This window comes from Chiloscyllium punctatum, chromosome 2 (genome assembly GCF_047496795.1).
Source record: "Chiloscyllium punctatum isolate Juve2018m chromosome 2, sChiPun1.3, whole genome shotgun sequence".
Taxonomy (NCBI): domain Eukaryota; kingdom Metazoa; phylum Chordata; class Chondrichthyes; order Orectolobiformes; family Hemiscylliidae; genus Chiloscyllium; species Chiloscyllium punctatum.
The window spans coordinates 35,792,386-35,815,538 of NC_092740.1; the positions used below are offsets into that span (position 1 = coordinate 35,792,386).

The window sequence follows — 23,153 nt, forward strand, 5'->3', positions numbered from 1 at the left end:
ACATACTATGTCTCATAAAGGTGTATCAACTCTGGAACACAAGACAGAAGAAAATCAGATTTGGGAAATCACCACTTCATTACAGAATCTTAACAGAACAATTCATTTATAGTGACTCTTGATGAATAAATGTATGGCTTTTTAAAATTTTTTTTCAAATTTCTATGTTCTCTTCATTACCAAATAATACTGAATTCAAAAGATAATTTCATTTTCGCATCACCCTATACCTTTCCACTCCTTTGTGCACATATACGCCATATTCACAGCATTAGACACTGATAGATAAATTTATGGAAGAACCAAATCTATGATTGAAGCAGCTACCATTTGGATGTGTGTGTGCATCCTTTTTCAGAATTTGCAATTATTTCCATTGCCATTTTTAGTAACACTTTATTGGTGTGAATATTTCTATTTAACCTTGTCAGAGAAAATGCAGTCATTAATTGAAATGGCTGTATAATACATAAATTTTGATTTCTTTTTGAAAGAAAGATACGACATAGCTTAGAGAAAGGTATACTGCAATTTCAATATACCATCATTGTTTGTATCCTTTTACTAGGAATCATACTTTTTTTTGTTAGGAATCCTTATTCCAAAACATTGCATGAACAAAACCATCTTGTTAACTGCATGAACTCCTAATAGTTTTTAACCTCGCTGTTCTGGGAAATAACATTTGTATTCAAGTGTTTGGGAGATCAATGCTATAGATACAAAAAGAAAGTTAGAAAATCATCTTGCTTTTCCTTTAAATGCGAAAGATATGCTCAAGGTAAAATCTATTATTAAATGTCATAATTGCATGATTTTATGATTCATTCCTGAAACTGGATGTATATATGTTAATTTGCAGTAAATGCACTTCAAGTTAACATTTAGAAACATTAACCTCTTGGCTGTCAGGAGCTTCGACACCCTCTGCATGTCCAGTTGCTCACCCTCAATAACATCTGCAGCTGATACGAATAAAATTGAATGGCACCTAACTAGACCTTCAGTTTTTATTGACATGTCCCTTTCATTTCACTGCAATCATTTTCAGCTTGTATTGTTTTATCTCTTGGAAATAAATCTAGTGTGTAGACCTAGGTTGTTCCACCTAAAGTTTTAATTTTGCTTTATTTAAACCCCACGGTTTGAAAACAATTTTAGTATTTAGCTGGCTGGACAGCTGGTTTGCAATGCAGAGAGATGCTCACAGTGTAGATTCAATTCCCTCACTGACTGAATTTACCATTAAGGACTCTCCTGCTCACCCTCTCCCCTGACCTGTGGCATGGTGACCCTCCGGTTAAACCACCAGCAGCCATTCCCCCTCTAATGAAAGAGCAGTCCTATGGAGACTTTACTTTTACCGTACTAATGTTCAACCAGTCACACTTTGAACTTTTTTGATCAATTTACATGGGAAAATATTGCAAATCAAAAGTATTATACTGGTAGAAAACCCTTTTTATTTCTAAAATGTATCATGCAGTCCAAAGTTAAGTTACCTTCGCTTGCTTATTTGGCTGGATGTATGTAAAAGCTTTACTAAGAACACAAGTACACATTCAGATTAACCTTAATGAGTTGTTTGATCAGAATACATTTTATGTTTTGCATGCTATTTCTTTTTGCATGATGTTGAGTCTTTGGGGAGAAATTGTCTCTTGCAATTTATCCTGTTGCTGCATGCTGCACTAATCTCTGTGTTAAAGCTGTGGAATTTTCTTGTTCCTCTTTATTCAGAGCATGCTGTCTAGATCGTTTAATTTCAATTATGCTGCTTTTGGCAGCATGCACTCTGGAAGCTGTAGGGAACTGCACGACAGCCAGGGCAACATTGCCTTGAGTGTTGCAGAGAGAAGGAATTCTGGAGTGCACATGTTCCGTGTGAGTACCAACAATGGGCCAGTTATCATGAATGAGTTTTGTAGTGACTACTTGAGCAATCCTAGCCACAAGGATTTTTTTAAATTCAACGTTTGTCTTCAGGGTACATTTTTCCACTGCTCTCTGCTTTGGTGTGAAAATTCTTTATCAGACGATTTAAATTCACAATTTTCTACTTTAGCAAATCCTAATACACAGCTCTGATTTCAAAATGATTAATATTAATTGTATGTAAAAGAAAAATTGTCATTATTTTGACAAAGTGTTTCTCTACCAGCTGGATAGGGATAATCCTAGGAATTAGAGACCAGTCAGTCTTGTGTCTGTGGTGGGCAAATTATTGAGGAGGACTTTGAGAGACAGGATTCATGATTACCTCTAATCAAACTATGGTTTTCTAGGTAATCAGCAAGGCTTTGTGAGGTGCAGGTCATGCCTCACAAGCCTTATTGAATTAGTTGAGGATGTGGCAAAATACATTGACGGTAGAGCAGTGGATGTGGTGTACATGGATCTTAGCAAGGTATTTGATGAGGTTCCCCATGGAGGCTCATTCAGAAAGTAAGGAGACATGGGATACAGGGAACCCTGGCTGTCTAGATACAGAATAGGCTGGCCCTTAGAAGACAGAGGGTGGTAGTAGATGGAAAGTATTCAGCCTAGAGCTTGCTGACCCATGGTGTTCTGTAGGGATCTGTTCTGGGACCTCTGCTCTTTGTGAGTTTTTATAAATGATTTGGATGAGGAAGTGGAAGGGTGGGTTAGCAAGTTTGCTGATGACATGAAGGTTGGTGGAATGGTGGATAGTGTGGAGGCTGTTGTGGGTTGCAACAGGACATTTCCAGTATGCAAAACTGGGCTGAGAAGTGGCAGAGGTTCAACCTAGAAAAGTGTAAATGATTCACTTTGGAAGGTTGAATTTGAATGCAGAATACAGGTTTAAAGGCAGGATTCTTGGCAGTGTGGAGGAACAAAGGGATCTTGGGGTCCCTGTCCATAGATCCCACAAAGATGCCACCCAAGTTGATAGAATTGTTCAGAAGACGTATGGGGTGTTGGCTTTCATAAGCAGGGGGATTGAGTTTAAGAGCTGTGAGGTTAGGCTGCAGCTGTATACAGCACTGGTTCGACCACACTTGGAATATTGTGTTCAGCTCTGGTCACCTCGTTATAGGAAGGATGTGGAAGCAGGATGCAGAGGAGATTTACCAGGAGGCTGCCTGGACTGGAGGGCATGTCTTATGAAGGAAGGGAGGTAGGGCTTTTTTCATTGGAGTGAAGAGGGTAAGAGGTGACTTGATAGAGGTGTACAAGATGTTGAGAGACATACATAGAGTGAATAGTTAGAGACGTTTTTCCCAGGGCAGAAATGGCTATCACAATGGACATAATTTTAAGGTGATTGGAGGAAGGTTCAGGGGAGATGTCAGAGGGTGACAGTGTGTGACGGGTGCATGGAATGCACTGCCAGTGGTGATAGTAGAGTCAGATACATTAGGGACATTTAAGTGACTCTTGGATAGGCATGTGGATGATAATAAATTGAAGGGTATGTAGGTTAGTTTGATCTTAGAGTGGGATAAAAGGTTCTTTGTTCTAAGTGGGAGTGGAAAGTTTTGATTGATATCCCCCAACTTCACCCAGAACTGAGAACTGTAGCAGGATCATTGTCGTTGTTTTGATAGAGTTTATCAAAGTGAGCAGTGAACAAATCTGACCTTTTCCCAATGGCAATGATTAAACTTTATTATAAGAAGAACCCTGTCTACCCTGAAATAGTCAATGAACTTTTTTCCTTTCAATAATATCCACTGTGTTCACATTTTTAAATTTCAGCTTTCTTTTGAATGGCTACAAAGCTGTTAAACATAAATGCTAATTTTTTACTGTACTGTTATTTACTTCATTAAGATGTCTGAAAAAGCTTGGAATACAAGTTTTTTTTAAAAGCTAACACTTAAACACAAAATAATCAATCTCAAACTCCAGACCACTGGATGTTCTGTGCTGCCAAGCTTACTTTTATAACATGTATAATTTAGTGTTGTACTACAATCATTACAGCTTTGTGACTGTAAAAATAACGGGGAGATATTGTTCAGTGCTCAAGTCCAAAAGGTAAACCTCCATTCAGTTCAATTCCTGAGAAAGATTTAGGGCTAATTTTAGCTGTTAAAAGTGCCTTGTTAAATGTAGATGTGGCTTGTGACGTTGTGCACAGTTGCATTAGCAGATTTATGCATCCCCAGTATTAGCAAATTATTTTTCCAATATTTGGCAATGACTTGACAGCCACTTAGCTCTGATTTTTTTGGATGTCATTGCTTATTATTAAAGCGTGCCTTTTACACAAATGCTAAGGGAGCAACAAAATCCCAGATAGCACAAGCATATTTCCAGAAGATTGAGATAACCTAAGAATCATGAAGTAACCTGTAGGTTCAAAAGACAATTACAAACAATGCATAAATTTCACTTAATGTCTAACTTTTGTTCTTTACAGGTGCAATTTGAAGTAAACAAATTTAGACAATCTAAATTTTCCCACAATTGATGCATAACTAGGGGCCCAGCAAGTCTCCTTACCCCAGGGTTCCAGTGGAATTTTTGACTCAATGTTCTTGGTCACCCACTACAAACACCCCCCTGGGCCCCAGTGAATAGGTCTGGTCCCCATTCCACCCCAATCCCATGGAGCCTGAGCAAATTCTGTCTTCCAACATGCCCCAGTACCCCCGATGTAAGGGTTCTTGTGAATCTGTTACCTGGATGTAGGAACACTGGTCAAGGTGGAAATGAAGTGGCAAGTGGTTTGGGGAGCAGTGTTGGTTATATGATCACGGTGAGTGTCAGGTGTAAAACACTAGTGGATGCTGTGACATTTGAAAGGATACTTTCAAAGGTCAACTTTGAAAGGTCAACAATACTTTCTGTATTGTCCACCTTGCAACAAAAATATTTTCAAATGGCCAACATTAAACGAGGTATTACTGTGTGATAGTTCAAATTCCTTTGAATTTCTGTATCGTAGCATGTGAATGCTTCCCATGTTCATTGTTTTGAGATCATGTGATTAATAACACTTTTGAATTATCACCAAAAGAGAAAATGTTGGAAAATCTCAGCAGGTCTGGCAGTATCTGTAAGGAGAGAAAAGAGCTGACGTTTCAAGTCTAACTGACCCTTTGTCAAAGCTTTTGAATTGTCTTTTGTTGCCAAAAGCTGCAAGTTTTTTCACATTTATAAATATAGAATATCTTTATGCATTGAAAGCATACCTTTTATAATATTTTCCAGAGATAGAACTTAACAGCATAGATAGAGATACAGATAGAGCACAGGCTCTAACTTCATTCAGAACCTCAACCTAAGCTACAAATCTTCTCAAAACTCACTAACAGGTTCTTCGGCCTGCCAGGTCTATGCTGAACATTCTAAACTAATCCCATCTGCCTACACATGGTCTTATTCCATTCCTTGGCTCTTTCTCAATGTGCTTTGTGTTAATTCAGGTCAAGATTATTTTGAAAAATGTGTTTTAAATGGACCACTCATTCTGTGTATGCTTATGTTGCTTGACTTGCTTTTGTCAAAGTAAAGAAATTATGCTCCTGAAGTTTTGATTTACCCAAAGACAGAAAATTTTGCAACTCACTAAAATGTTTGTAGTCCATTAGGTGTATTTATTCATTTTTTTAACATTATCAATTGATACAGTGGTTACAATAGGAGCAAACTTTGAATTTATCAAACATAAACTGTAAGCATTTTCTTCAAATAAAATTTGAGCTAATTTTAAAAAAATACCCCTCCAGTCATTTTAATCAGTTCTTTAGGATTAATTGGTTTTGTGTTTTCACATTTTCATAATAGTACCCATCACAAGGTAACAGTATTGGAGACCCAAGTCAAGATGATGTCTTCAGTGTTGGACAGCAGAATTATTCAACCAGCACACATGTTATGAAGGATATTCCACCAGACAGTATGAGAAAAGTAAGTGTTCTACAAATGGTTAACCCTAAGAGTATTGTACAGAGCAATTCAACAGAAGGTTAAATCTTTTTCAGAGTTACACTGTATACATTTTCCTTGCCGTTTTTACTAGCTTAATATTTTGTTTGTTTTGAAAAAAAAAGTTACATATATATATAAATACTTCAGAAACTATATAATGATATCGTCAATGACAGCAGTGGTATTGTGACGTATTTTATACTCTAGATTTGATCAAAAAGGTTAGGGAGTCTCAGCCTCGTCCCAAGTGTCAAGCCAGAAATGTTGAACTGTGAAGCAACAGTAAAAATAGGAGTTCCAACTTAATTCCAAATAAGCTTATGAGCATTGTTTTAATTTGTAATTAGTTTGCTTTTAATTAAATGTATTTATTCCTGAATGAGTTGCAATCTTTTCTTCTCATAATTAAAGTTGATTCATCAGAATTACTAAAAAGTACAACTACATTCTTTTAGTTGTACTAAGAAGTACAACTCCAACTACAGATCTTGGTTTTGATTGAAATGGTATTTACAGTGCTAGTGCTGCTGTCATTATGTTGCCAGGTGAAGATTTCCTCAGACTACTAAAATGCAACTAAACTTGCAGCTAGAAGTATCTTAAAGCTCTGCATGTATCTTCATCCTAGTATATTTACCTACTTGGATATTTAGGTCATATACAATAGCTGTAGACATCAGTGTTTCTCATCTTTTGATTGATATGAACTGTACTGGCTGTGGATTTCAAGTTGCAATGATGCTGCCCCTTTAACAAGGTTATTTTGCTCTCGTTTTTTTTGAGAGGGGTCTTAAAAGCAGGGTTTCTGATATGTCTGTAAATATCTACTTATAAAGGCTTTTAAGTTTATTTTTAAAACGCTTGTACAATGAAAGGGGAGTGGCCAGTTCTCTCAGTTGAGGGTTATTCTGGTTTTGGGTTAGTTTTAGCTGGGGACTCAAAACAAACTGCTCCATGCTGATCTCTTTTTCTCTCTCTGCCATGTCTCTCCTGTCAGAACCTGTGTTTGGATTTACCTTTTTTTCCCAAGAGGTGTGTTATGGGATATTACAGGAAATGGGGACAACTCATTTTTGTGTTGGTTGGATTTTTAAATAGTTATGTTAGAAATTCAGTTTCCTTTTGTTCGTTTGTAAATAAATTCTGTTTTGTTTAAAATAGAGTGGTCTGACCAGCTACATCGCTCCTGGCATATTCCCCTTCCATCTGCGTAAAACAACTCATAAAATGGATTGAGGGGCTCTGGCCTGGCCTATAACAAGTTCTAAACAATTTGAAAAGAATGTGACTGCAAAATAAGTAGACTGCAATGTAATTTCATAATACACAGTATAACAGCTGTTAGTCCAAACCAATGCCATGATTGGCGTCCTAGCCTTTTTCCAAGTGTCAGCCAAAAACGTCAAACTATGAAACAACTGTGCAAGGAGGAACTCCTAATTAATCAAAAGTTAACCCATGAACATGGTTTTAACTTCTAATTAGTATTCATTTTAACTAATTTATATATGTTCTTTGTATCTATCAAATAGCTAAAGTAGTTTATCACAAATTTTATAAATTAAGTTTCATTTGTTCTCTGGATGTAGCATCGTTGACGTGGATGCAGTTAAATTGTTTTGAGAAAATCATGGTGAGCTTTTTTAATTCACTTGTGGGATGTGAACGTTACAAGTTGGGTCAGCATTTTATTGACCCGTCTCTTGCAGCCCTTTGAGAAGGTGGTAGTGAGCTGCCTTCTTGAACCGTTGCAGTTCATGTGCTGAAAGTAGACCTACAATGTGGTGAGGGAGGGAGTTCCATGATTTTGACTCTGTGACAGTGAAGGAACAATGATATATTTCCACCTCAGGAAGATGAATGGCTTGGCAGGAAACTTGGTGGTGTTCACATGTAACTGTTGTCCTTGTCTTTCCAGGTAGAAATGGTTGTGGATTTGGTAGGTGCTGACTCGGAACCTTTGTCAGATTTCTGAAATGTATCTTGTAGATAGTACACACTGTTGCTAAAGAACATTAGTGGTGGATGAGGTGCCAATCAAATGGACTGCTTTGTCCTGGATAGTGCAAACTTCCTGAATGTTGTTAGAGCTGCACTCATCCAGGCATGTGAGATACATTCCATCACACTCCTGGCTTGTGCCTTGTAGATGGTGGACAGGCTTTGGACTGCCAGCATTCTTAACTTCTGACCTGCTCTTTGTAATCACTGTATTTATATGGTGAATTCAGCCGCCAGGCTACAATTGATAATGGGAATGTCAGTGATGGTAACACCATTGAATGTGACAGAACAACAGTTTGTTTGTTTCTTATTGGAGAGGGCCATTGCCTGGCATTTATTACTTGCCACTTGATTGTCAAGGTCTTGTTGCATTTGAACATGGACTATTTCAGTATTTGAATGGTGTTGAACATTGTGCAACCATCAGCGAACATCCCGACTTCTGACCTTGTGGAGGGAAGATCATTAATAAAGCAGCTGGAGATGATTGGGCCTTGGACATTGCCTTGAGGAACTTTTGTAGAAATGTCCTGGAGTTGAGATGACTGACATGAGAACCACAACAATCTTTCTATGTGCAAGTATGACTCCAGTCAGAGAAGGATTTTCCCCACATTCTCATTGATTCTGGTTTTGCTAGGGCTCCATGATGTCAAATGTAGCCATTGTCTCCAGGGCTGTCACTCTTATGTTGGAAATTCATGTTTATCCATGTTTGAACGAAGGCTGTAATAAGGTCAGGAGTTGAGTGGCCCTGGCGGCACCCAAACTGGACGTCAGTGAGCAGGTTGTTGTTGAGCAGGTGCTGCCACTTGAATGCACTGTTGATGACCCCTCCCATCACTGTATTGATGGTTAAGAGCACAGTGATGGTGTGGCAATTGAACAAGTTAGATTTGTCCTACTTTTTGAGTTCATGACATACCTGGGCAATTCTCCACAGTGCTAGTAGATGCCACTATTATAACTTTGCTGGTTAGGGGAACGGCAAGTTCTGGAGCACAAGTCTTCAGTACTATTGTTGGAATGTTGTCAGGCCCTAGCCTTTCCAGTATCCAGGGCCTCCAACCATTTCGTGATGTCATATTGAGTGAATCGAATTGGCTGAAGACTGGCATCTGTGATGCTTTAGAATTGTGGAGGAGGCTGAGATGGATCACCCACATGGCATTTCTGGCTGAAGATTGTTGCAAACGCTTCAGCCTTATCTTTTGCACAGATGTGCTGGAGGCTGTCCCATCATTGAGGATAGGGACGTGTTGACCTTAGAACTGACCTTCTGGTTGTGGGCTAGCTGAGCTCTGTCTCTCACCTGCTGCTATACATGCAAGTAATCATGTTTAGTAGCTTCACCAGGTTGACATTTCATTATGAGAGCTGCCTGTTACTACTGCTGGCATGCCCTCCTCTACTTGCCATTGAACCAGGGTTGATCCTGTTAAAAACTGAAAGGACTGCAGATGCTGTAAATCAGAAACAAAAATAGAAGTTGCTGGAAAAGCTCAGTAGGTCTGGCAGTATCTGTGCAGAGAAATCAGTTAATGTTTCTGATCAAGTGACTCTTTCCTGATCCCATAACTTGGTTGATTTGGTGGTTATGCTGGGCCATGAGATTGTAGATTGTGCTGGAGCATAATTCTGCTGTTGGCCCCCAGCACTTCATGGATGCTCAGTCTTCAGTCGTTCAGTCTGTTTTGAAGTTTTTAGTGCGGCGATAATGCCATATAACACGGTGGAGGTTATTCTCAATGCGAAGGCAAGACTTGGTCTCCACCAGGACTGTGCAGTGGTCACTCTCTTACTGATACTGTCATGGAGCATTCTGCAGTTGACAGATTGGTAAGGATGATGTTGAGTATGTTTGTTCCTCCTCTCGGCTCGATCAGTAGTGCTGCTGCCAAGCCACTCCTGGTGGTAGACATTGAAATCCTCCAACCAGAGTACATTTTGCACCCTTGACACACTCAGTGCTTCCTCCAAGTGTTGTTCAATGTGGAGAGATACTGATTCTTCAACTGAGAAAAAATGGTATATGTTAATCAGGAGCTTTCTTTGCCCATGTTTAACCTGAAACCATGAGAACTATTTGTGTCCTGAGTCAATGTGTAGGACTCCTCGGGCTATTTCCTCCCATTGATTGCCAGTGTGCCTCCGCTATCTTTGCTAGATCTGTGCTGCTGGGTCAAGACCTATCTGGGGATAGTGATGGTAGTTGTCCTGTGACATTGTCTTTCAGTTATTATGCTATGAGGATAACTGTGAGGCTGTTACTTGACTCGTGGTTCTCTCTCTCTCCCTCGCACTCTCTCATCCACTCTCTCATCCACTCTCTCATCCACTCTCTCATCCACTCTCTCATCCACTCTCTCATCCACTCTCTCATCCACTCTCTCATCCACTCTCTCATCCACTCTCTCATCCACTCTCTCATCCACTCTCTCATCCACTCTCTCATCCACTCTCTCATCCACTCTCTCATCCACTCTCTCATCCACTCTCTCATCCACTCTCTCATCCACTCTCTCATCCACTCTCTCATCCACTCTCTCATCCACTCTCTCATCCACTCTCTCATCCACTCCATATCCACCCAATATGTTTTTATGGAGGACTTTGCAGGATCGATAGGGCTGTTTCTGCTATTGTATTTTCCAGTTCCTTCACTGAGGGACATTTGAAATACTGTTGTTCTTGATGTGTTGTGACTTGAAAGTAATGGTGACCTGGCATCATTGTTGCTGTTGATCTTGACTGAGCAGTCACAGGAGTGAACTGAGTTACTATGTTGCATGCTGCAGGCTGTAAGTTCTGTCATATCGTGTAGAGATGGCAGTATATATTTGTCCAGTGTCAGGAAGTTGATGAAGTGAATTGCTTTGTCCTGGATTATTTTGAGAGCTGCAGCTGTACCTCTTCAGGCTAGTAGTGATTACTCCTCCAGATTTGTCGATGGTGCAAAGACACCAAATGATTAGGAAGTGAGCCATTTTTCACATAACAGTCAGCTTTGACTGAATTCTCGGAGCTGTGCTATTTATATGGCTGCATCTGATTCAACCCCTGGTCAATAGGGCCTGCCGAGATTCTGATGGTGGAATTTGATAATAAAGGTACCTAAACTTCGAGAGATGGTGGAATTTTTCTCTTTTTTTTAAGGTACTGATTACTCTGCACATACTTGTTACAGGGTGTGATTCAGTGGGGTTTCTTCATTATTGAGGGAGTCATGAATAGAGCTGAACACTGGAATATGTAGATTTGGCCTAATTGTTGACCTCATGATGGAGGGAAATTAATTAATGAAGCAGCTGAAGTTGATTGGGCTAAGGATGCATCTCTGAGGAACTCTAGAAGTGTTGTCCAATGGCTGGCTTCTCATAACCACATCTTACTTTGCATTAGGTACAATTCCAGTGAATGGAAGGTTTTCCTTTTGACTCACGTTGACTTCATTTACATCCATTCCATAACTCAGTTAATAAATTAGAAGAGCAGGTCCTCTCATCTTTTCAGTGGCATTCAACTCTTGTGTACGTGTCTGAATCAAATTGAATGTGTAATTTAGATTGCAATAAAATGTTTCTGATTAAGTCTGAACAATATGGTGGTCATGTAGAAGATTTAGTTATTTTAAGTTGGTGCCCATGGGGTACATAGAACAGTACAGTTCAAGAACAGACTTTTCAGCCCACCATGTCTGTGCCGACCGTAATGCTATTCTAAACTTATTGCATTTGCTTGCAAATTGTCCATATCCCTCCATTCACTGCCTCTTCATGCATCTGTCTAAATGCCTCTTAAATGTTGCAGTCATATCTGCTTCTATCATTTCCCCTGACAGCATGTTCCAGGTACCACCAAAAACACTACCAAAGATGTTTGCCTACCTTTTGGAGAGGTGAGATAGTAGGGTCTTTCTTTATTACAAGTGTTATGTTGCAAATCTTTTGTGATTATAGTGTATACTTGTGGAGAGGTCAAATTTTGAAGACCGTTTTTTAAAGCTGAAATTAGGGGGTCGAGTATTACACAGACACATGTTTTGAGGGGCTGAAATTCATGCTGCAGTTCTAAGTACTGTATTATAAGCAAAACCCGATTATGTAGCTAATATATCTCAATTTTATTCAGATATAATGGCACAATTAAAATGATCAACTTTTTAACGCTATTAACTTTAGAACGTAGAGTGAACAAAGTGCGATAAAGGCCGATAGACTTAGTAGACCTTATAGAGGTTTATAAAATCATGAGGTGCATTGATAGGGAAAATGGACAAGGTCTTTTCCCTGGGGTGGGGATGTCCACAGCTAGAGGGCATAGGTTTAGGGTGAGAGGGGAACGATATAAAAAAGACACCTAAGGGGCAACTTTTTCACGCAGAGGGTGGTGCATGTGTGGAATGGGCTGTCAGAGGAAGTGGAGGAGACTAGTACAATTTGGAGGGATAACCGGCCGAGTGCTAACAGGTGGGACGAGATTGGGTTGGGATATCTGGTCAGCGTAGAGAAGTTGGACCGAAGGGTCTATTTCCATGCTGTACATCTCTATGACTCTAATACTGGTTTGAATGAATGAATGAATTAAAACATGCTGTCGTAAATCAAGGTGAGTAGAATTATGAATGAATGAACAGTGAATAGAGTTACCAGTATGAATGAACGTATGCATTTTAGCACGATATAGTAGGGTCAACATATACATAAGATATATGGAAAATACCAGATTATTTTTGGCCAAAGTTACTTCTACTTCAATTTAACATATACTTGAATATACACAGTTATCTACATATCTCACTCTTCAGTTTATTTTGCTTTGTTCAGTGGTCTGTAACGTAAATTCCTTCAGTAGCTGAGGAATTGTGAATGGCGCTGAACAATTTTGTAATCAACAAACATCCCCACTTCTGATTTCGTGCTGGAGGGAAAGTCTTTGACGAAGTGGTTGAAAGTAATAATAAATAATTTAAAAAGTGAAGATATTCTATTTGAAAGTTCCTGACTTGCTGTGAATGCAAATTCTTCAGTCTGATTAATTCACCAACCTGCATGCCCTTGTTGCTAGATTTCTCATGAGGCTTTATTTTCTGATTTGAAATCACCAATTGAATGTGTCTGTGTGCCAGTAGTTAATGCATTTTTATGTCCTGATCTCTTGGTTTTCATGTATTCAAAATGTTATTGAGTTATTTGCAGCGTGCTGAGTTTGGATTATTGAACTAAACCTGGCGGAGCAAGTTAGTCCAGTGCATTAAAGCACAAAGCTTCGTTTGAATGGAAGTGTCTGTGTTTGTGTTCCCATGATCTCCTACATGCTTGAGTGTCTTATTCACTATATGATTGTTGAGAGAGAGGAATATCTTCCAAAAGGAAGAAAGACGTCACCAGGCGTCCCTTATGTTTCTTGTGATTTTATTGGGGTTTTAATCATTATTTGATAAATATGTATAATATGGTCTTGTACAAGATTGTCTGCTCTATGATGCTGCCACCTAGTGTGGAAATACAAATCAAAGAATTTAGCTAGGGATTTGAGTTATGAAATATGGGTTTCGAATAGAAAAAGATGAAAATCATGCAGTTTGGGTAAAACACCCGAGATGATAAACTAAGAGATTAACTGTGTGATCTATTCTTAGAATTCTGATACTTGATCACAAAAATATTCAGAAATCTTTTGGAATTAAGTTTGAAGCACGTGTGTTGAACTTTTCATTGCCACTTTCCTCCCCAGGTGCCTTTGACAAATGGTCAGACATATCAATCTTCCAGAGTTCCAATTAACTGCAACCAACCCCACCACACAATGTCTCAAGCAACCATTGGGAGACATCCTTCTCGGGAACAGCTGATTGATTATTTAATGCTAAAAGTATCCCACCAACCTCCACATTGTCCAACACAAAGTGCGTCAGCAAACCATTTGATGAGACAAGGCCGTGATATTATACAGCAGGAGGTAAGAACTAATTATAGGCTCTCTCTCCTAATAATCCTAATATTTTGCTGTTTTTTCCCCTCTCTTGTCCTTGCGAGATTCTCCATAGAGACCCAAACCTTGTAAAAGGATATTTAAATTTCCAGTATCCGTGGAAGGTCCACACTACAAATTCTCAAGGTTTCAGGCTTCTGCTGAAAACAAACTAAAAGAAACAATGTCTAACCACCACTGCATAAGCAACTTATACTCTATACACCAGAAAAGATCCTCCATTTAACTATTAAAGCAATCAAAATTCCTCTTCCTGTAAACAGAGCTTCATTCTACAGAAACCACCTCAAAATTATTCTCAACTCCCTGTGCCTTGCATCTATTTCTCTTTTCCACTGGATAACTTCAAATTGTTATACTGAGTTTCATGGTGGGGTTACCCTGCTAAGTAGAACTTGGTGAACCTTTCAACTTTGTTTAAATTCTCAGCAACTTGTCCCTTTAGTCTGATCATAAGCTTTCTCCCACATTGATTGGCAAACAATAGACTGGCTATCTCTGTCTGCTCTCTCTCTTTCCCTGCAATGTTCTCTTTCATGCTCTCATTCTGTTGCCTCACCATCTTTAGAGATTTTAAGCATTTTATACCTGGTTCTCAATACAACAAAAACTGAAAGAACTGCAGATACTGTAAATCAGAAACTGAACCAGAAGTTGCTGGAAAAGCTCAGCAAGTCTGGCAGCATCTGTGAAGTCAAAGTTAACTAATCGGGTCCGATGACCCCTCCCCCCCTCAAAACTCAGTTCTGAGGAGGATCACAGACCCAAATTGTTAACTTAGATTTCTCTTCATAGATGTTGCCAGATTTGCTGAGCTTTTCCAGCAACTTCTGTTTTTGTTCCAAGTACAACAATCTGGGCCCCTTCTTTATCACCACTTATCGGGTACAATTCAGAACAGGTTATATGATCCTCTTCAGCCCTTAATTTTGCCCTAACTCAAAGAGAGAATCCCAAGATGTTGCAATCTTTTAATCCTTGTATTTGTAACATCTTCTACTTTTGAACTTAACAACTGATAACCAGGAAAACTGAAAGAACTGCGGATGCTGTAAATCAGAGATAAAAATAGAAATTGTTGGAAAAGCTCAGCAGGTGTGGCAGCATCTGTGGAGAGAAATCAGAGATAACTGATCCCAGGATATTGTCATATGGGCCATAATTATCTTCATTTATCTTGCTATGTTAACTCGTAGATTGGATTCACTGATTCATAGATTCAGAAATCTTGGATCTTTTCCTTTCACAGCACTTTGTTCAGGAGCATTAACGCTGTAACATTTCCACCATTACCTAATTGAGATTGGTTAATAGCATATTAGTGAATAAACATTGAATTTTCCTAGTCTGGAATACACTATCAGTCTCTTTCATCTTATGTGCAGCCTTGAGTACTTCTATGAAGTGCAAATCTTGACCTTTAAGTTTTCTCAAGATGTTATTATAAATTTAAAGTTTAAAATGAATGCAGTTTAACAATAAAGTTTCAGTACTGGCTTTATACCCACTGTATTTGCCTGGTATCACTGGTTTAAAAAAAATTGAGGTGACTGAGAGGCTTAAAGAGAGTTTTGAAATATTTATTAAAGTTGTGGGAAACCTTTGTACTTCAGAGTTGTAATTTGCCAAAATGTAATATAATTAGGATTTCTTTTTGGGAAATGCAAAGTATTCCCAGCAGCAGGCAAGACTCATGCCCACATCCCAGAGGTACAACAATGAAAAAGATTTTAATCTACTTTGTTTTTCCAATGTCCCTCTACCCTCTCAGTTTAAGTTATCGATGCCAACTTAAATAACAGCAGCATATTTCAGTTTACTTAAATTGTTTCCTGTATTCAATTTTCCAGATGCACGTTAGAATAGATAAGAATCCTGAGCTGGGTTTCAGTATATCTGGAGGTATTGGAGGTCGAGGGAACCCCTTCAGACCTGATGATAATGTGAGTACTTCACTATATAATTACTTCAAAGCATGATAAATTTTTGCAATCCAAGTAATTGTAGTAAATTTTTAAAGATCACTGAAACTTGTTTGATTAGAATTGCATGTGATATTTTCAAAATTCAGTGTCATAAGTTTATTACTATTGAGTTCTATTTACATGTGTGTTTCCTTGTAATTACTAAAAATTATATGAAAATATGGTTTAAATCTCTTAATGTTTGTTCATTATTTAGGGTATATTTGTAACTAGAGTTCAACCAGAAGGGCCAGCTTCAAAACTGTTGCAGCCTGGAGATAAAATAGTTCAGGTAATTTCCCATTAATCTTACTTTATCTTCTGATGCCCATGTTGTGTTTAAAAAAAATTGAACTCTAAAGCACTTGCACTTATATTTTCTTCAACGTTTTGCGCAGGTTATTTCTTTTATTCTCTATTATACATGTTCTCATTCATGTGCTCCAGATGAGTTAAAAATAGCTTTTTCTCCTTAGTGTTTCTTGCCTTAAAATCATCTCCAAATGTTAAACTTAATCAGATCAGTTATAGATTAGTTGAGCAGAGAAATTACAGATGGGGCTTAATGTGGACAAATGTGAAGTGATGCATTTTAGGTCAAATGCACAAATTTAACCAGTGCTATAGGGCATTTATCATGGCATTGTTTAACTTGAAATGGCATTCATAATTTCACATGAACTTCTGGTTTTTCTTTATAGCTGCCATGCTTTCTATGATTTACCAATGTACATATCTGTCATCAGGTTTCTTCTGAATCCCCTTACTTAAATGTAAATGACTGATTGATGTACATACAACACCTTTGAGAATCGTCGCACAATTTTGTTTTGTCCCAAAGTTGTGTTTTACTTTCTTCTGATTAGACTAAAACCAAATTACTGGTTGCCTCTTCCAAAATGCTTCTACGTTTGTTTCATGACTGATCTTGTTCGCCATCATCATATGGGTCAGCCAGGTTGAACCATTGCTGCCTCCCATTCTTCCTCTATTTTAGGATCATCAACAAGGCAAGGAAGCTAATAACCCCTCACTGGACAAAGATGACCTGTCTTATCTAGTCCTTTCACCTGTCCATTTCTCTCACCCCATTGATACCAGTATTCATGGATTTCTAAGATTGAAAACGATATGCACAAGCCTCTTCGGTTTATACTCCTAGCCACTTCGTTACAAATCTCAAGTCTCTCATGCTTTCAGTTTTTACACTCACCCTCTCCATCTCTTCCAAGAGATCACACTTTGTTTCCTTGATTTTCCCTTTGTTGTGCAACTTTGGCCCCCCATTCAATTAATGTCTTTTCTCTGAGGCCCTGTTTGATCCCAGTATTGCTGTCAAACTCCAGATGACCTTACCCATCATGCTGTTATGGAAAGAGCCAATCACATTGAACAACTTGGGCAGTCAGTTGTTCTACTATTTTAAATAGACCATTGTTGCTAAGATGGTCAAATGCCTTGATGAGATCGATGAGGGCAAACAAACAATGTCCTTCCTTCATGGCATTTGTTTTGCAGCTACCAGACACTGAGAAGATCAAGTCAATTGTAAAGTTTCCAGTTCTGGAACCACAAATGCATCAACCAGGGATGCACTAGATGCTGGCCAGCCAGCAATGTCCACATAGGCAAAAGTTAGGACTACAGATGCTGGAAACCTCATCTTCTGCCTCGGAACACTTCAACCCCAGGGCATCAATGTGTATTTCACCAGTTTCCTCATTTCCCCTTCCCCCACCTTACCTCAGTTCCAACCTTCCAGCTCAGCACCACCCTCAGGACCTGTCCTACCTGCCAATCTCCCTTCCCACCTATCAGCTCCACCCTCCTCTTTGACCTATCACCTCCATCCCACCCCCATTAACCTCTTGTATGCTTTGCTCCCTTCTCCCCAGGCCCTCCCCGCCCCATTTATCTCTCCACCTTGGAGGCTTCCTGCCTCTATCCCTGATGAAGGGCTTTTGCCCGAAACATCGATTTTCCTGCTTCTCAGATGCTGCCTGACCTGCTGTGCTTTTCCAGTACCACTCTGATCTAAGCAATATCCACGCCCTATGAATGAATAAAAATAAAACTTGAGAATCCAGAAAGAGGGGTCACAGTTTAAAGATACAGATGAATTTGTTGTTGTATTTTCTGCCATAGAAAATGATGAGACCAAAATTTTGCATGTTTTCAAGGAGGAGTTAGATACATTTCTTTGAGCTAAAGGGATCAAACAGTATGGGGGGAGTAAGTGGGTACAGGGTACCGAATAAGATTTCAGTTTTGATCATATATTGAATGGTAGAGCAGGTTAGAAAGGCTGATTAGCCTACTTCCGCTCCAAGTTCAACATTTTTACCAGGAGACAGCTTGCCTTCATAGATTCATAAAGTGTGCAGCTTAAAGAAGGTCACTTGGCTCATGTCTGCACCTGCCCAAAAACAAGCAGCCCAGACTAATCCCACTTTACATTATTTGATCTGTTGCCCTGCATGTTACTGGGTTTCAGATACACGTCCAGCCACCTTTTAAATAAGTTGAGGCTTTCTGTCCCATAACATCTATACAATATATATAGCTATATAATTACTAACAACACACCACTTAACGCTACTGGCAGATTCTGCAGTATGATGGCCTCTCGGGAGTCAGCATTTGAACACTCTTGTTTTTCATATGTTGAGAGTAGAGTGTTGTAGACAGTTTCTCAAAGTGTGTTCCATTTTGTTTCTGTGCTGTGTGGAAATGCCAAACAGTGCCTGTTCAAATCCATCAAGAAACTGTCTTTTAAGGAGTAAGTAGTGTGACTAACATTGATGTGAGACCAGAATTTCTGATTTGAATGAAAAACTTCAAGAATTGTATCGTAACCCTGTTGCACACCAGAGGGTATGACAGACTGTATCACAGTCAGCATTGTAGTAGATGTTAGTTTTGAGAATGCTGTTCAGAAATTCACAACTGGTGCTGATCAAATCAATTTCAGTGCCTTGATCTTGGATTTCTCCAGCTGAACTTGTATTGCTGTTTGTTCTGAAAGATGGTAGTAGTTACATAAAATTCATGGTAGCAGCAAAGATCAAGTCATCTCTGTCCATTCTTATTTTTCTTTCAGGCTTTAATCTCTAAGGCAGGAGAGTCACGTTTCAATTTGTTTCCCCTTTTGCAACTCCTAGTCTGTAAAGATGGGACTTTAGTCTTTGGGACTCTGCTGACTTCCATGAGAATCTTGACATTGCACTTTTTTTTTGCCTCTGTAATGGAGAACAGCATTGAATGATAGATACTGATTAGATTAACTGGCCCTGTTTGAGCTGAGAGGAGAATAGATAGAGAGCACATTCTAGATCGTTTGTGTATGGTTCAAGCTAAACATCAGTCATACATGCAACCCTAGAATTTATTACTAAGTACATGATGATATCTGTGAAGTACACAGAAATTAGATGAGTGGAAAGGCTGTACATATATGAAAGGTAAATAATGTTTGACAACTGTCAGTTTTTTGAGGCTGTAACAATTAAGATAGATGAACAAGTGAATATGGTTCATTTTCAGATTGCATGCTGCAACTAGTAGACTATTACATTAATTAGTGTCTGGGCTTCAGCTATTTGCAATTTTCATCAATTTATTTGAAGGGACTGAGGATGATGTATACCAGTTTTTCTGATGGGAGAAAATTTGATGGGAAAGTTAACTGTATGAAGCATGAAAGAAGACTATATCCATGTACACAGATTAACTGAGGGGGAAAATATGTGACAGATACAATACAGTGTGGAGAAATACATATGTTATCCACTTTGATGGGAAAAGTAGAAAAACAGAGACAAAGAATGTTGGCATTCTGAGGGACTCACAGTAAGTTAACATACAGATAAAGCAAGCAATTCCGAAAGCAAGTGCTATGTTTGTCTTTATTACAAAGGGATTAGAGTAAAATTAGTGAGTAAACCTTTTAGTAATAGACTTATTAAACAATGAAACAGGCATTGTTTAATTTTGCAAATGAATAGACTCGATTTTTGTAAACTTGGATTAAACTTTGCTGCTTGTACTATATTTTTAAAATTATGTATTAATGGATGTACTTCTTTTACAGGCAAATGGATACAATTTTGTTAAAATTGAGCATGGACAAGCGGTGTCACTATTAAAAACCTTCCAGAATGCAGTGGACTTAATTATCCTGAGAGAAGTTGCATCCTAATGATGTAAATCATGGACAAAAAAGAAATCAACCATTGTGACCAGTTTTTTTTTAAATAAGTAATTCCATAGCAAAATGCAGCTGATATCACTTTTTACTGGGAGTTGGGAGAGGGATCAATAGACTATAAAATGGTCCGATAAATTTAGGCTGTAAAGTAATTTGTTGGCAGTGTAGAGCTTTGGTATAAGGGGCACAACCACTCTGTATAATGGTAAGGGTGTGGATCCAGGGACTGAAATAGATTATGGAAGCAAATATTGCAGGATGAAGAATTAATATAGTAAACATCAAAATCACTCTTAATATGAACAAACCTGTGTGCTTTTCTGTACAGAATTTAGGTTTATTTTTGGATAATCTTATACATCACTAAATAAATTGTACAAGGCTTAAGTAGTGAGCCTGATTTTAGCTTATGAACAGGTGGCAGGGCTATCTGTTCCATAGATGTATGCCTTTATTTTTAATCACCTTTGTATAATTGTTAAACGCTGAAACCTATATGTTTGATGTACAGGAGCTGGAAAATGGATGTTTGTGCATTGTTTAGACGAATGGGTAGGTGAATGGCTTGAGCATTTACAATAAAGTGACCTTGCTATGAGTAAATGGGGAAACTGAATATGGGGCTAGGTTGCCAAAAAGTACAACAGTGTGGTTACCTGATGGAGAAGTTATTATTCAAAGTTGGATTGGGAAAGGAAGAGCAAATGAAACCTGTCTGTCTGAGATGGTCTGTTACAAACAGTATGTTCTGAAATATGATTGGATACTAAAGTTATTCAAGGTTTCTTAGTGTTTTTACAAAGCGGGGATTGTGGTTATGTTATTACTGTATGAGAATGTTATTTTATTACACTGTTATCATTTCTAGTACATTTGGCCAATGTTTTAAAAAAAAAACTTTCTATCTTTACTAAAAGTGGGTTTCATTAACAATACTGATGCATATTGGTCAACCTTGCGTATCACAGTGGAAGTGCCATAGGAGACCGAGAATTAAGTTTTTAATAGATTTTACCCATGCAAAGAAGCAATACTGTCTGTATATTTAGAAGAAAAAAATCTGAATTTAGTAATGTGCTTATCTTTTAATCTCAATTCCCTGTAAAATTTCTATACCAACTTAAGCATTAAATGAGTTGATTTATTTTATCAAATGTACACTCAAGATTATTTGAATGAAGCCCTACAAATGCTCCCATGATGGTGCTAAAGGCTATTTTCCTTATGTTGGAATCAAATTGATCAATAAAGTTGCTCTAAGGGTATAGCAGAAATACTTGTATATGTCACCAGAAACAAAACCCTCTTGGGTATCTTCTGTATTTTGCATCAGCTCATGACTTCATATTTCTTGATTGTTGGTATTCTGTAGCAGCATTCCCATGAAGGTAAATTGTATAAGAGTTTGTTGTGTGTGTTGAAAGTTTTTTTAAAAAAAACTTCCTTTTTTTTAAATAAGATTTGACACCAGGTCACAAGCTGTGTTGATTGCTAACTTGGTATTTTAAAAGATTTTTACCCACAGTTTTAGGCATGGTTTTTAAAAGTGTGGGAACAGCTTTAAAGAAGTAAAAAAAAGTTTCATCTGATGGGGGAATGATACTGTTCAGCTGCATGGTAATACTGTAACAGAATTTATACTGAAAGAATAAATTATATTTCAATGAAATAGCCATTTAGTAAGAATTGACGTTTGTAAAATGTTTTCTTTCATGAACATAAATGTACCATTTGAAAATTTTGCATTATGTATGCACTTTCAGACTATTAATATGTTGGGTCAAAAGAGCTTATTAATATCACATTTACTTGAGGAATTTTCAAATTCTGGATTGATTTTTCGGGAACCTATAGAAATGATTTTGAAACCAAACTTATAATAGTGCCAGTAAATCCATTGATTGGACTCGATCATAGCAATGGATGGGATACCAGCTATTTGACAAAAGTAAGGCAAAATCTCACCTGTTTTTTTTTTGTAACCAATATGATGCAACATTTATGAATTTCAAGAGGCTTGATTTCAAAGTGATTTGTTTCTGTTTTCATTCTACCTTGTTTTACATAAATGTTTAAAAAAAATGTTTAATTTCTGTTCACTGGTTTACAAAGCAAAGTTTGACATTAGGCCTGTTGTGTTTGAAGTAACCAGTGGATCATGATGGATGGCCAATTCATAAAAGGTAAAATTCAGCTGCATATGCAAACCAGAAACAAATTGGAAAGTTTTGAACATTCCCTTATATTTATTATCTAACTTATTTATTTTAGATGGTTTCCTGTGGACTGCAGTTTTCAAAAGTTTGTATATACTTGAACATGACCTGGATTGGAACCAATTTAAAATGAACCAGCAGTAGCCACTGTACTTAACTCAGTCCCCACAGTAACATTGATTACATTTTGAACATTGCCTTTATAATTGAGGAAATCTGTAATGTTTGAGAAAGCAGAATTTGTTCAACATTCCACATTTTGTACATAACTAGATGCTATCTGACATAATCTATGGTGATTAGGGTAAAGAAATGCTCTGTTTTATTTGTACAGTTTTAGTTTTAATGAAGGCAGTCTGTTGTATATGAAATCTTGACTGACCAGTTAAAATTGCTGTGTCCCACTGACAACTGAAACTGATTTATAAATCCACTTAATTTTCAAAAATGCAAATTGCTTCTTTATGTTCCTATTGTGGTTTATTAAAAAAAATCCAATCACTCACTTTATTTGACCACATTTTGTGTTTTTTTTTAATCTTGAAGTTTTTTTCTATACTACACAAAAGCACTTCATGGTTGCAGTCTTATCCAAAATGGACTCATTGTAACATTAATTGTATGAAGTGAACTCTACAAACAATATTGTCATTTAAAAGCATATTCCTAAAACAAAAACTTTGAAGTCAAGTCCACTTTCAGTCATATTTATAAATTCTTGGTTTTGTTTATAAATTATTGATTTGGGGTTTATTGTCTTAAATATTTTATAGATCTGACAGTTCAATGTTTAAAGTGGTCTCAAAAACAAAAAATGAAATGCCGCTTGCAGTCACATTCGTGAATTTATTTTTATTGGTTTAAAAA

General features: G+C 37.8%; 1 protein-coding gene across 1 annotated transcript in view; it reads left to right on the forward strand.

The window, feature by feature from the left end:
* Positions 1-21,741, forward strand: part of LOC140496172 (erbin-like) — a 40,058-nt gene extending 18,317 nt beyond the window's left edge. Inside the window, exons 7-12 of the mRNA XM_072595690.1 lie at positions 1,741-1,884; positions 5,758-5,880; positions 13,642-13,866; positions 15,750-15,842; positions 16,081-16,155; positions 19,954-21,741. Of these exons, the coding sequence (XP_072451791.1) occupies positions 1,741-1,884; positions 5,758-5,880; positions 13,642-13,866; positions 15,750-15,842; positions 16,081-16,155; positions 19,954-20,061 (768 nt within the window). The 3' untranslated portion in view covers positions 20,062-21,741. The remainder of the gene's footprint in view (positions 1-1,740; positions 1,885-5,757; positions 5,881-13,641; positions 13,867-15,749; positions 15,843-16,080; positions 16,156-19,953) is intronic.
* Positions 21,742-23,153: the final 1,412 nt, after the last annotated feature.